Source organism: Anabas testudineus, chromosome 15 (assembly GCF_900324465.2).
Source record: "Anabas testudineus chromosome 15, fAnaTes1.2, whole genome shotgun sequence".
Classification (NCBI taxonomy): Eukaryota; Metazoa; Chordata; class Actinopteri; order Anabantiformes; family Anabantidae; genus Anabas; species Anabas testudineus.
In genome coordinates, this window is record NC_046624.1 from 6,491,216 (window position 1) to 6,506,422 (window position 15,207).

The 15,207-nt window shown below is 41.3% G+C and overlaps 1 protein-coding gene across 3 annotated transcripts in view; it reads left to right on the forward strand.

Moving 5' to 3' along the window:
- Positions 1 to 119: 119 nt before the first annotated feature.
- arid4b (AT-rich interaction domain 4B) overlaps positions 120 to 15,207 on the forward strand; it is a 34,060-nt gene continuing 18,972 nt past the window's right edge. For all 3 annotated transcript variants that reach the window (XM_026354282.1, XM_026354283.1, XM_026354285.1), the window contains exons 1-6: positions 120 to 323; positions 2,555 to 2,603; positions 9,202 to 9,312; positions 12,429 to 12,494; positions 12,855 to 12,945; positions 14,975 to 15,054. In XM_026354282.1, coding sequence (XP_026210067.1) covers positions 2,598 to 2,603; positions 9,202 to 9,312; positions 12,429 to 12,494; positions 12,855 to 12,945; positions 14,975 to 15,054 — 354 coding nt within the window. In that variant the 5' untranslated portion in view covers positions 120 to 323; positions 2,555 to 2,597. The remainder of the gene's footprint in view (positions 324 to 2,554; positions 2,604 to 9,201; positions 9,313 to 12,428; positions 12,495 to 12,854; positions 12,946 to 14,974; positions 15,055 to 15,207) is intronic.

Here is a 15,207-nt window from a genome sequence, read left to right on the forward strand (position 1 = left end):
CCAATGGGGAGCGGCTAGGATGCGTCCTCGTCGGCGTGCTATCCAATGAGAGAGCGTATCCGCGGGGGAGGCGGGATTAGCTGGGCTGTCGATCACCCCCAGGAGGCGGGGGCAGGCTCACAGAAAGAGCTAGGCTAGATGAGCTACTCAACAAGGCGAACAGCAGCGCTCTGCGAAAACGACTTTTACCCATCCGCATCCAACATCAACTGGGAGCCAACGGACGACATTAAAACCCGTCAGATTTCTCACATAAATGTTCCTATGGATTACTAATACGCTTTCGTCGAAAAACAGAAGTGTTTCTCAACTTGACGGCACAGGTAAGCCTGCTTTTGTTCGCCAAATCCATCGCTATTTTGAACATTTTACTAGCTTGCTTCCCTGCTGCTACCAAGCCAACCTTGACGTTAGCTAACTTGTTAACTAACGATGTGTTGTGTACGGGGGGGGGTTAAGGAATGAATGAATTAGGCGACTAGGCAGCAAAAAGCTGACCACCGAGAATACAGAAAAAACTTGGTCAGCTCGGTAACAAAGTTATGCTGTAGCCAGCCAAATTAAGCCGATGAGCACAGTGAAAGGTTATGCTCCTCTGGGGCTGGATAGTTTCGAGGCTGCTGGACAAGCACCGGACTGTTGTGTTGTTGAGCGGAGGAATCCTCGGAGAGCTCGTCGTCGAGCAGCGCCTGTCATGGTGCTCCACAGTCCCCGTCAAAAGTGATATTACGCGAAACCACTGGCGACCTGTATTACCCTGACATCGCTGCAAGATGTGATTTGTCGACCAGCGCTGTAGTTTACCAGGTAAACTGCATTGTCAGGCTTTTCTTTTGTGCCGCCACTATCGTTAGCGTCTCACGATGGACTTGTCCAGTGTAGGCTGGAGCAGACGGGCTACCGTGCACCAAGGAACTCATCCATTTGATCAGTTGTGGCTTTGTAACCAGATGCGATGTGGACTATTTCCCCTCTGCATGAGAGGACTTGTGTTATTCACAATGCTGTGTGTGTGTGTGCGTGTGTGCGTGCGTGTGCGTGACCAGTGTTTTGCACATTTCATAACTGGTAACATCACCGCTGACAAACTGGGCTTGAATCATAACTGGAGGGGTTTAAATGGCCCCGGACGCTTTAGTTAATCCCGGTAGCAGGTTTTAGGACAGCGGAAGAGACAGTCGAGGCTCCGGCCGCCTGTAATGTGCATTATTGTTGGCGGTGGTCAGTCACTCACTTGCAGCGGCTGGTCTAGCAAATAGTCTGGGGCGGGTGACATTGTATGCTCCGCGATCATTCACAAACGAAGCCCCGCGACCTTGTCTGCTGCTATAACAATAAAATGTTGGCGTTATTAAAGCGATGTTGCTGCGTTTAAAAGTCCTCCCCGTGGTTGACCTTGTTGCGAACCGTTGCGTCGACTTGTTTCTTTGTCAGGAGCAACCTCACTCCACATTACTCCGTGAACAGTCAGCGAAATGCCAGACCAGTCGATAAAACGAGCATTTTGCGAAGAAACAAGTGACTTTCAATGTGGCCGCACAGCTGACTCCCGCTTGGCTCGACCAGAGCCGCTGTTACTGCGACACGACTCTAATGTGACATTTCTGTGAGGGTTTAGCGAGTGTGTCGCCTGCTCGGAAGCTGTGTTATTATCGCTCTGTGTTTGCTGTCGAGTGCACTCTCCGCAGAAAGCAGCGCACGGAGACGAGGGAGCGAGGCGAAAACGAAAACGATCGCTTTCCGTGTAAAACACAGGAGATCGGGCTCCGACGGGGAAATGGCTCAGACAGGGGCAGGTGAATCTCGTCCACCGTTCCCCGCAGTTTCCCCCGTGTTTGTGCGCTCAAGTGTACTCCCTTCTAGCCGACTGTCAGCTACAGAAATGGCGTCATCCTCTGCTGTGGTGTGGGTATAGTCAGTGCAGTGCAGACAGCGGGCACACCACGCTGCCGTACTCAAAGAGCCGAGCACCGTGCGCCCTTTTACACGATCGACCACTTCTCCATAGTCTGCCACATTATCCGTATATTTGTGCAGACCGAAAGGAGAAGTCGCCTCTTTGGTCAGCGACTTTTTTTGTCTGCTCGCCCCCCCCCCCCCCCGTATGCACAAACCAAGTCTGACTGCTGGCTGACTGACTACAGTACACTGGGCATTACATAAACGGCTTGAAGGGCTCTGCGAATGAGAGTGATCAGCCTGCCACGCTTTACTTTGCAACACAGATCTTTTTTTTTGGGGGGGGGGTGAATGTGGCTCCACAGCTCAGGCACACATAGCACTCGGCCGTCGCATTAGCCGGGATTACTTCAACTTTTCTCAAATCAATTAAAGCCAGCATGAAACCTGCAGGCGCTACAAGGATATTTCATGTGTCGGGGATGTGTGTGTGTGTTTTTTCCACTGTTAAAGTGTTCGTCTACCGCCCAGCTTTTTCATGGCATCCAGCAGTGTAGCAGAAGAAGTGATGTCATCATAACATAACCGTGTCTTGTTGTGGCAGACTGAAGTTGGCACTGTCGGTAATGCCTTCTTGTCCCTCCTCTGTTTTCAGCCTCAGATTCCTTACACTGGTCACCTAGAGGACTCATAGAGAGATGAAGGTATGTACATTCATTTTTTTTTTCTTGCATGTGTTTGATGCCACGTGAAACTCAGTGGATTACTACTTCTGCATCTCCAGTCTAGTCTCAGCTTCGTTTCACAAATAACTACTGTGTACCAATGCCCTAAAACAGGCAAATCAAACATAGACTATTAAATGTACAGTGTTAGTGTTTTGTATGCATGGCTTCACGCTTGTGTTCTCATGAATAAGGCTGGTGTGAACTTTTAGTAAATGTCAGTGTTTTGTTCAAACAGAACAAGGCAAGTGCATTAAACATATGCCAAAGTAATACATTTACTTGATAAGCATGATATTGAGTTTCCAGTGGCTTCAGCTGTATTTCAAAATGCAATTTGGGTACTGTAATTTTGATGTAATGCCTTTTTTATGCTACGTTATTGAATTATGCGCAGTGATACGGGATGGATGTGTTTTGATATATGTGGATTTCATTAAAAGAAAACAGCTTTCACGAAGTGTGTCCAATATAAATCCACGCTAAAGATACAGTGCAGAATAATATATGAATAAATCAAGCTGTGAAATCTGCAAGGCATTCAAAAGCTCTGCCGTTGTTTTCGTTTTCTCTGAAAAAGTCACAGCTGTCATTGTTTGGGAAACAGGCTGTGATGCAAGCTATTTCATCTTTACTTATAAGATCACGGTTGTAGGTCTGTTGTTTCTTAACTTGTCATTTGTTGCCATGTGAGCCGTATGTAAAGTCATAACCTGGGTTGTTTCATTTTTAAATTAATTGTTTTGTCATACAGCAAGGTTAAAGTTTGATGTGGTGTACACAGGATCATAGGGAAAAGAGTATGAGAGTATTTTGACAAGCTTTGTGAGTGTGGAGCTAGATGCGGACAAAAGCATCTCTGGTAATGATTTGTAGGCACATTGCCTCTAATGGTGTTATGCTTATTGTGGTTAATCAAACGTTACCACTGCCCACTAAAAGACATGTTAGCAGTCTACCAAAGTATCCAATTAAACAGTCTGAAAGTGCATCCAACACATCATGTAATGTGAAAATCATAGACAGTAAATTTGCTCTATAGCAGGTAAGATACCAGCTAGTATTTTTTTTTTTTTCTCTCTCTACCTCACAACCATTTCTGCTTTCTTACTGTGCTAGAGGAATTCTGACTTGAACTACAGGGTGATTTGTAGTTGTATAATTAATAGTGTGTTTTGCAGGGAGGCAATGGAATCTAATTGCTATGACCAGAAATGCATTTCGATGAACAGAACATCTGGGCGCAGATGATATAGAATCACATGGAGTTAGCAGGTACAACCTAATTCACACCTTAGGCTAGCTTTGCTGCTTAATATCCTACAAGTGTCTATTTGAGTAAAGCTCAATACGTGAAAATGCATTTAACAGTTGCTCCTAGTGCCCGTGACCACTTTGTAGTTTATTATTCGGAAGAGCTAGAGAGCAGTAGACTTATGCTAGATGATTATTGTGCTTATACTTCATTATCTACATAACTGCTGACAGCAGCGATGTATTCACACTGACTTTTCCAGTTTAATATTGTGGTATTTGTTGTTTTCATGTAGCTCCGAGTCATCTGGCTCTGTCGAAGCTTGAGGAGTGCTCGTTTTACTGCTCTGTGCGGAAGCATCTGCTCAATGTCTAAACTGTAAATTGCTTTGTAACTAGGGCAACTTTTCATTATGTTCACTTAGCAATTCATGTCACTTTGGCTTATGGTCCATAGCCGTTTTTCATCATTTGCTCACACTGCTTCAACTCCATGCACTTTAAACACTTTAAACATCAGACATCGTACACAGGGACTGGAATCTATCTAATAACTTAATCTGAAAATATCATGCAAATGCCTATGCTCGAAGTGGTATCAAGGAAGTTCTTAGTCAAGCAGCAGGAGTCACGTAGACTTACTCCACCATTGAACTTTGTCTATGACCTTGAAATTCAAGATGCTGTTTCAAGCATCAGCATCAGTAGCAGTAGTCCTAATCCATACTACAGTAAATATTTTACTGTTTCAGAGTCAGGCACAGTTTTGTAATGTCCACAACCTCCAACATTAAACATCCATTCCCGCTATCCATTCATTTTAATTACATAATTGTGTATGTGTATGTAAGGCATGATCAGAATATTAAATAGCTGAAAAAACCAAGAGGTTTTGATTAAAGCTGGTCTGTAGAAAAACTGTGGTGCGGGAGAAATCATATATATTTAGTCCAGTTAGTATTTCATTGTGATGTGTTATTGCTGCTGTAGTGATGTATTACCTGTTGTGGTGCTGTGATACGTTTGAGTAAAGATTGTCAGTAAATAGGTTTCCAATAACCTGTAAGTGATATGTGAAGAAATCATCTGAAAGTTAGCATCATCTTTAATTCAAAGGCAGCCGTTCTGTGCTTGGTTTGCAGCAGTGTATTTTTTGGACAGCCCTGAATTTGGTGAATAAGGGCATAAACCAAAGATATTAAAATACGTTGTTGTTGTTTTTTTTTTTTTTTTAGTTTAAAGCTGCCATGGCATTGCCAAGGCAACTCCTGCTGAAGCACCAGTCACTGCAATTGTGGTGACTCTGGTTTGGACAAAGAAGTGATTCACAACAGGATTATTGTACGTGTGAGCTAGACTGGGAGGGAGCTTAATTCTTTGCTGCATGCCTCTTGCATGTTTCTTTGTTCAACCTACAAGCCTATTCATTATAGCAAAATATAATGGGTCAAAAACCATTGTTTATAATATTTCAGTAGAGCTGCTTAGTGCCTCGTTGATCTGTTTCAAAAGATGCAGGTTTGCGTTTTTAATTGGATATCAATACGCTGTAATTTTAACAATGAAAATAATTGATTTGTGACATAGAAATCCAGCACACGTGATGTGACCTAGACGTTTAAGTGTTGTGTCATCCCGTTTCTACCACCATAATCTAGAACAATTACTCATTAATATATGAGACTGATATGAGCAGCAAGGTGTAGATGGTAGCAATGATGTTATACTAACTAATAATTACATAACTCTAATGACTTATGCTAACTATTCTAAGTACTTAGTGATTTACAGTGAGAGAAAAAGTGTTCAGAGGCTTAAATAAAAGTAGCAGTGCTACAGTGGAAAAAAACAAAAAAACAGGTACATGCCCAGTATTCAAAAGTATTAGAAAAAATTTACTTTTGAAGTGACAAAAGTATCCATTATGCGTGTTAGAAGTTTACTCAATAATAATGTGTCACATTGTGCCATTATTTATTTTGTACATCATATCTTAAGCTGCCCACACAGCCATAGTCTATCACACAGGTGTTTTCACCTATAATAACCTAATTTCATCTGTTGTGCCGTCAGAGTGGTTTGAAACCAAACTGTGCTCGACTGAAATCTCACTGATATCCTTTTTGTATTGTTGCACTTGTCACGTTGGGACAATTTACACCTTTATGATTTTTATATTAACATGTAAGAGTTTGAGCATAGCTCCACCCAGCCTACACCTAACCCCAGCCAGAGTCACTGAAAACACCTGTGTGGGCGCAGAGCACGTTTAATATGCAAAGCAACTGGTAGCAACAACAGCTGTCAGTTACTTGCACATTTCCTGTTTGCCTCTGAAATGTAGTGAAGTACGTATTACGATAGCATTTACTCAAGGCATGCTGCATAAATATGGGTTCATCAGACTTGGATCCAGTCCAGTGAAATTGTCCTGTGGTGTGTTGAGAAAATGACGAGAGATTCCTGGAGCCCCTTGCTGATGACTCATATGAAGTGTGGCCATCCACAGTGAATTACAATCCAAAGTTTACATGTAACACTCCACAACTCTTCACTCAGTATATTTCTTTCTCCTGCATCTGTTGCCCTTTTGGTAGCCGCCAGGAAAGATCTTTTTACTGAGTCGTAGAATAAAAATGCTATAGTCACTCAGGCTGTCCAAGAAATGCACTATAAGCGGGAGCTTATTTTCAATCAGCACTTTGTAGAGCTGGCTGTTAAATTTTTCATGAATTGAGAGTCTTTATTGAGCAGAAACTGATCTCATTCTGCTGGTGCCAGTGTCCCTCCATTAGATTTTGTTTTAGTAAATCTGGAATGATTTCTAAGAAGCTCTGACTTAATGTAGCAGCATTGCCTGTTTTCTGCCCCGACTTGAAAGGCTTAAATACTTAGTAGACTTTGGATCACTGGTAATCAGAGAGGTGCTAGTACTGTTCAAATTATCTGTGTGATTTGCAGCAGCAGTACTTCATAACCAACAAATCACATCTGGCTTTTGTTTTAGAAGGTTTCTTTGTAAAGGGGGAAAAGGTTTTTATGGCCTGAGTACATTTATATGAAATCAGACAGAACTTTTCTTTCTCTCAGATGAGACATATTTAAGACAAGTCAAGCTCCAGATTTTTAAAAAGATTTGTTTCTCTCCACGCCAGCCGCAGGTGTATTTCGTCACCCCATGCCATGTCACATTTGTATGTGTTTAATCAAACATGTGCCTGGAGAGTGTTTTCTGCATCAGTGGCACTAGGTGAATAGCCAGAAACCTTGTCTTGATTATACTGCTGCTGTTACCATTATGTTGATTTTTTGCATGCAGTAGCTCAAGCGGCGCTTGAGGCTTATGATGAATTGATAAATGCTGCTCTGCCATCATTATGACACACTCTTGAGGTGAGAGAAGCTCTTGTTCACTTCACTGCGTTATTTTGAGTTGGTCCAAGGATGTTACACGTCCCAAAGGCGCAGGAATTCCACCTCTCTGAGTTTGCTCATCTTGATAGGTTGGTTGATCTCCTGAGCAGGGGAAAAAATGTTCGTTCAGCACTGGCAGCAATGATGAAAATAAAAATAAGTTAGTGTTTTTTCTACAGACAGCTGTAGGCTAAATGGCAATCCGGTCCATGGAATGGATTTTTTTTTCTTTCACAGATTTACAATAGTTGAATACAAGGAGGTGGAGCATTGTCAGTAGAAACTATCTATTTGTATTGGCTCGTGAGCATGGTAAATTTAAATGTTATCATCGTGTTATATAAATGCTATCACCCTTGTTAAGTTGTGGTGGTTTGGCAGCCACAGCGGTCTGAGATAACCTAAGTTGCCTTCTCTGACTCAATAGCATGACTCTTCTTTTAAGTAGGGGAAAGGAGCAGGCTTAGAGAAGGGGAAGCAAACGGAGAGGAGAACTAGTATGGAAGGAGCTGAAACAGTTGTGTATACAGTAGCACTCCAGCTTGGTTTCGTGGCCTAAACTGACAGAGTGCTGTGTCATGGAGGCCTGGTGTTGGTTAGGACAGCTGGTGCTGAGGCCAGACTGCACTAAAGACATGAAGTGCATGTCTTAAATGCTACAGTATGTGTAGTACCCACAGAGGGTAGTGTCGGTGTGAAATGGTTGCAGCAGGAAGGTAAGAGCAGCATCTGGACACCCTATACCCCACACTTGAACAAAATACACAAGTTCAAATGCAGGATTCAGTCAGTTCTAGCACACCACTTGCAAAATGCATCTGAAACAGAGGCACAGCAGTTGTTTTGTTTTTCTGTTTTATTTGTTAAATGTTTTTCTTTTGTCCCCCAAAAGCTGCTGCTTCTGCTGATGCACCCTTAAAACTTTTGGCTGCTGTTTCCTTTTGACACCACTGCGTCACTTGTTCACATGCAGTGAGTTAACCTAAGATTTAAGTGTTTACACAAAGCCAGTAGGTTATTTTTGACAGCTGGTGTACTTACTGGATTTGAATCAGGATTTATGAAGCTGATTAAAACAAGCTACAGAAGCAGACTAGTTTAGGCAAGTAACCTGTAGTTAGCTAAAACATGTCGGAGGTCTGAAATTCACAGATGTGAACTTCCCATTTCAGTCCTAAAAGTGGTTCAATCATGACACAAGTATGTGCCGTTGGAGACTCCCTGCAGCTGGTGTCAGTAGTCAATTCTTCCTCACCCTTCTTTTTCCTTGTACTGTTTAAAAGGTAGGTTTGTACATTAGAAGAGGAATAACAGTAGATTAAAGCCTGGCATCTGGCGTATTGGCCAGCATATTGCAGTTGATCTTGATGTATCCTGTCAGCAGGAAGTGTGGCCCACTTTGGGTCTTATTCTAGAAAGATGTCTAAATATACCACTGTTAGGTTAGGCCTTTACTCGAGCTCTAGTGAAACACCCTCAGTAAATTCATCTCCACACGACATGAACCACAAACACCGTCTGCCCTCATCCACACACAGAGTCTGTTTTCTCTGCGTACCCCTCACTCTACAAATCTGTTCGTTGGGGGGGCGGGGAGGGATGATAAACATCCAATGATGACACAAGATGGTGCTATGTGTTTCGGATAACTTTTTCTTTGTTGTCATCAAAGCAGTAGTGAAGTGGCCTTTTTGTTTGCTCCCTCAGAGGCTTGTTCTCCAATATCCAGAGCAGATGGTATGTGTTTTCCATGGATGAATCACTGATCCTGGTGGGTTTTGCGTAGCTGGCCTATACCGTGTAAAGCTTGTCCCCCTGTCTCAGCTGTGAGAATTCACCTGTGTCAGTAAGCTCTCTATATAAAATGCTTTTGAACTGGTTCCTTATTTATTTATTTTTATTTCCTCAGACTTTGGAGGAGCCCCCCTACTTGACAGTGGGGACAGATGTGAGTGCCAAGTACCGAGGGGCTTTCTGTGAGGCCAAGATTAAAACTGCCAAGAGGCTAGTCAAGGCCAAGGTAAGTCCTATTTCAAAGCCACGACCCAAAATTAAAAATGTATAATGCACACCCAGTGATAGCCACATTTAAAGATCTTGTCCAAAACATTTGTTTAGAGATCAATGTTGTGGAAGGATTTGAAGGTTGTCATATTAGACGGTTTCTGAAAATGTGCATTCAAATAATTTATTTTTTAAAATTTTCTTCAAACTAAAAATCCAGCTGTGTTTTTCATATTCTGGAGTTCTACCACCTGGTTTAGGTTGTTAGTACTGTTCAGGCAGTTGAAACACTGATTAAGGCTGCCCAGCTGTGACAGATGTGAGGTCTGGCTTAGCCCACCAGGTACCCATCACATCCTCAGGCGTTTATCTTGCCCACTGCTTCCACGCTTTGTTGCAGGAGCTGTGTGGCTGCTGTTCACCCATAGGTTTTATGCCTTGCTGATGAAGGCATTGCATGATGCACATAGTACAGTATCTTATTTCCCGGTGGGACTGAAGCATCTGGATAATACAATAGAGACAGATCACTTGTCTCTTGTTCTGCAAGATTGTGTGGGAGGAACAAAGATTGGATGCTGGCTTTATTAATGTGTCAGTGCACTATAGTTCCCCCCGAAGAGACAAAAGAGCAGTGATGTTCTGCCATTCTGACACACCAGCTGAAATCTTCAAATGGCTTGTCTTTTTGTCTCATGGACAGACACAAACAACATGACAGAGTGGAACATGTGATGTTGTTAGTTTAAATATTGTGGGCTAACATTACACTACTAGGACAGTCTCGGCTCATAAATTAATTAACATACTAATTGGCTGAGTGTGGGGTTTATTTTTGAGGAGCTGTAATGTGAATATAAGCTCTGTTACACAAACATTGAAACATGGCAATTACTCAGTGGCTGTTGTGAATCTGAATATTCCACAGTAATGAGTTCCTTTTTAGCTCTTTGGTTCATTAATCTCTGTCTGTTTGTTTAACAAAGTTGATGGTTGCAGCATTTTGCGCTTGTATCATTTGAGTGAATTTTAAGACTCAGTGAACATATCTGTGTGACATTCTTATTTATGATGATGATCTATACCAGAGGACCTGTAAAAAGCCAATTAGTACTGTGTCAGTATCACTCACTGTGAACGGCTTGGCTCAGAAATGATCAATCAGGACTAAGCGCTGTGTCAAAGACGATTGTTGTACGCATATGCTTGCTACTTAATGCAATTTTAGTGCAAAATACAAATAAAATAATTGTTTAAATGGAAAAACATTTTTTTCTAATGCAGATCTCTATTTAGCTAAAAATAAATTTACTGAAATAAAAATCTATATGAGAATGCTATTGTTTAGTATAAGATGTTAGTATGTGGAAAGAATTGTCTCTCTTAAAGCTTCAGTCAGGCCAGTTTTTGATTACTGTTTGTTAGTGCCTCTCACCACCCAACTGCTCACTCTGACAGAACACAAAGTCCTCTATAGAGCTGATGTTATTTCCAGGAGGCTGATTTTTTTATATTCATTTAAATGTATTTCACATAGCTAAATAATAAAATACCATTAGGTTATAATTCATTCATTAGCAGCACTTCCGCTGCCCCACCAGGGGTTGGTTATTATGGTGATGCTATTATGAGGAACTACATTTTCTAAAAAGCAGCAAAAAGTTGCATATTTTATCTACAAGTTTTCCATCTACGGCATCTATGAAATAAACAACATGTAAAGGCAGAACAGAAGAAGACAGGAGCAGTAAATACAGAGAGGGTCTGGAGGATAATAAGTGAAGCAACTGGAGTTGTTCAGTTTTATTTGAGCTGTCACATACAGGCATCGCTTGGTATCAGTCAGGGATCATGTCTTTGTTGTTTATGTCCAGAAGACACACAATACATTTCTGCACACACATTTTCTTGAAAAAAATCAAGATCAACTTACATGTTGCTTTAACAAACAGTTACATAACAATCATTCATTTTCAAATTGGGGACAAATGCTTGATAAACCTCAATTAATGTGCAGGATTGACATTTCAGTTTTTCTGAGTGGGTACTGTTACAGACCTCGGCAAGCTCACAGTTAGGAGTTTGTCAGGATGAGCAGGTGTTAATAAAGCTCTGTAGCTGAGGATTTGGACAGCGACAGTCTGTGTGTGTGGGGAGAGGAGCCTCCTGCTTGTCCCTGTGAAGAAAGGGATTCCTTTATTCCACCGGGCAGGAATGTCATTATCTCCATAACTGATGAAATGCAGCCTCAGGAAGCCTTTTATTCCTTTCTCTTTCCCTCTTAGTTAATGCCGTAACAGTACAGTAGCATCTAACAGTATGTGTTTCATTCATTGTCTTTTTCCTTTACAATGAGTACTTTCTGCCTATTGTTATATTTGAAACTGACTCAAGAGCGTTATCTGAATTTGGTACCGAAATCACATTAAATGTGAATGCAGTCTACCGTTATAATTATGTTGGCGTTTTACTAGACTATGCTCCCAAACTCATTCATTTGATTTCCCCTAGGAATCAGAAAAAGAAACAGATGAGCATTTTGATTTAAAGTAGGGATGAGCATTTGCACCACTAACAGGTCCTACACCTGTGGCAGCTTCAACATTTTTCACACATGCTCCCTGGAAAACGTGTGGCAGTAAATGGCTGCAAGTGTGTCTGCTTGCCTTGTGGTCTTTTCCGTCTCTGTGTTGCCAGGTTGCCATGCAGATGCAAGATTATTACAAAGTGATCAGATTATGATCTAGTGTGGCTCACTCAGGGGAAGCTGCAGATGCAAAGGGGGGATGGTCAAATACACATGGCCCCAGACACTCGCAGCAGAAATCCAGCACAGTTGACGCCAACTGATGCGGTCCAGTTGCCAACTGGTCGACACTCACTTAGCAATGCAACAATAGTAGTAAATATGATGAAACCAAGAGCTCCACTAATATGTAACCTGTAACAAACCTGTCTAATTGCCAGGAACATGAAAGAGTCCATCATTGTAATCAGCTCGTGTAAAGTTCAGCCTTAGTAGTAAATGCTGCCTCTGAAGTGGAAGATTGATGTGGCCCAGTCAGATCTTTGGGGGATTGTTTGCTTATTCTCATTACTGATTCTCCTCCCTGTTGCCTCCCCCTTCACCAGGTGACCTTTAAACCAGATCTGTCCACTGCTGAGGTTCATGATGAAAACATCAAAGGGCCTCTAAAGGTAAGGCAGGAAAGACAGAGGACACGACTGTCTCAGTTAGATACAACATTTTTATGACACACATCTGTATTCATAATCAGTTACTGTTAATCTGTGTATTACCACATGTTTTTTAGTTTCACTTTCATTTGTATCTGTATTTACTCACTTCTGTCCCTGGCACAGTGAATGTAGACAAAGCACACGAGCATCGGTCAGCGAAGCATTTGCTGTGTAATTGAATTTCAGTCAATTAGGATTCTTGTAGCAGCAATATGGTCGCCTCATTGCTTGAAAACACATGATTAGATTAGATAATTAGAAAATAATAATAATTAGCATACTGACATGCCAAATGACAGTAGTGCATCCGTCCTACAGGTGGGTGCAGTTGTGGAGGTGAAGAATCAGGATGGAGTTTACCAGGAGGCCACAATCAATAAGCTGACCGACGCGAGCATATACACTGTTGGTAAGTCAATAACAGACTGCCTGCTTGCCCTCCTCACTCAAACACTTATTCTCTCCACAGCTAGCTTGTCGAAAACATGCTCCTGTACAGAAACAATTCCACTAGGTGTGCATTTTCCCTTGCCTAAGCATTATACTTGAGTATTAAGTACTAAAAGATGTTGCAAGGACCAGTTTAGTAGATTCCTGAGAACTAGTATGGAATTAAGTGATTTCTTGCAGTGTTGCAAGAAGACTTCAAACCTGCAGTGACTTACATGCTCATAGTAATCAAATTGGACAATTGTAGAATAACAGGATGAGCCAAAAGGAAACATCCAGTATGTTGCAGTGTTTATTCCAAAATGGTGTGTAAAAAATAATGGACCAGATAATTACAAAAAACTTTAATACAACAGAACAAGATTAAGATGGAAAAAATACTCCTGTAACTTGATGAACAATAAAAACAATTTTACTTTACTTAGATTAGAAGCAGCTTGAGCTCCACTACAAGTTTTCAAACTGTGAGGCAAGCATCCCCAAGGGTCGGTGCCCAAATCAGATATAATCTCAACACTCTCACTGATAAACATATACTCTTTTTCTACCAGAGGATCATCTCTAATTTCCACTGTGAATATACATCTTGATGTCTGCTTAGAAATCATAGAATAAAGCTCCTTATAACTCCAGTAGTATCAAAGAAATCCACTCATAGTTGGCTGTGCATTGATGGGTATATTGCAAACAAGAATTGCTAATAGCTAATTTGGCATGCGTCTAATTATTTTGGCGGTTAGCCAAAATGTAAACAAATATACAGTAGCCCGAAAAAGGAGACTGAACCTACAGCAAACTTCAGTAACTGACTTCATAGCAACGTAACACTTGCTTTTAACATATGCCAAAACCCCCAAGTCATTGGTACTGTAGAAGTCTTGCATCTTGTATGATTATTTCCCAGACATATTTTTGTGACAGTAATAAAGCTCAGTATGTCCTATTGGCATATTCTTTATATTCTTGAAGCACTGGCATAAACAGATATTTGCCTTGTGTTGTAGGATAGTGTCAGTCTTAGTTTTGAATGCGCTGGGTCCACAGTAGACACCGGAAAGGCTTGAGCTTGACTATGCTATTCTGAATCAACATTAAAATATTGTACAACATAATGTGACGAGGCTTTTTATTTATATTACTGATTAATCCTAAAACACACAGTTCCTAGTTTCTCACAGCCTAAGTTGACATATTATACAATATCCTCAAAGTGCTTGTTTTGTGCAACCAACAGTACAAAATCCAATGCTATTCAACTCACAATCGCATCAAACAGACAAAAGCAGTCAATTTTTATGTTTGAGAATTGCAAGTCGTCAAGAGTACACAATTACGATTTAAGACAATCCAAAGTGTATATCATGTTAAGACTCCTTTTCAGATCTGTAGTCGCTCAGCAGCTGCTTGTCGCTTAAGAGTGCCCGTGGGGTGTTCCCTGTTTTGAAAACACTCATCTTTTCATTCATCAGTGGGGAAACAAAAGCATAAGTCACTTCTGAAGTTACCTCAAGTGTTTTCAGTTTTATTTTGTTGTTGATGCCAAGTACATTTGAGCAATGAACAATGGAATTTAAGGATTTAACACGTCTGGATTTATCTTGGAGAGGAGCACGGCTGTTGAAAGTGAATTGTTGTATTTAGTGTTACTTGATGTGGGTGCACGTTATGCAAGTTAGTCTAGAGAGATTTAATATCAGATCGACATGATGCACTATCTGTTAATTCATAAATAAGATCCTCAGGCATTTGCTCATGTCTCTTTTATTTTACCATTTACTCTTTAATAGAGTGGCCTTGAAGCGCTTAACAAAAGCTGTGAGCTGGATGCTGTACAATCTATCTAAGCCTTTAAAAGACAAGTGTAATTAGTTTTTAAAATATCATAAAGCAAGCAGACATTTAGTAACTGGCCAGGAGTTTATTTGTGCTTCAGTGTGTGTTTGTGGCCTACATACAGCCGTCTAATAGTTGGTCTCCCGTCTCTGCAGTGTTTGACGATGGCGATGAGAAAACCCTGAGACGTTCCTCTCTTTGCCTGAAAGGAGCGCGTCACTTTGCAGAGAGCGAGGCAAGTGTTGTCATCCTGCAGCCTTTTCTTGCATCTTTCCCTAGAACAAAGTATTGTCATATTCCTTTTAATTTACCAACAGTCTCACACCAGAACTCACAGTACACAAAATAAAATGGTGCTAAACTGTCCCATATTGGCATTTGGATATGG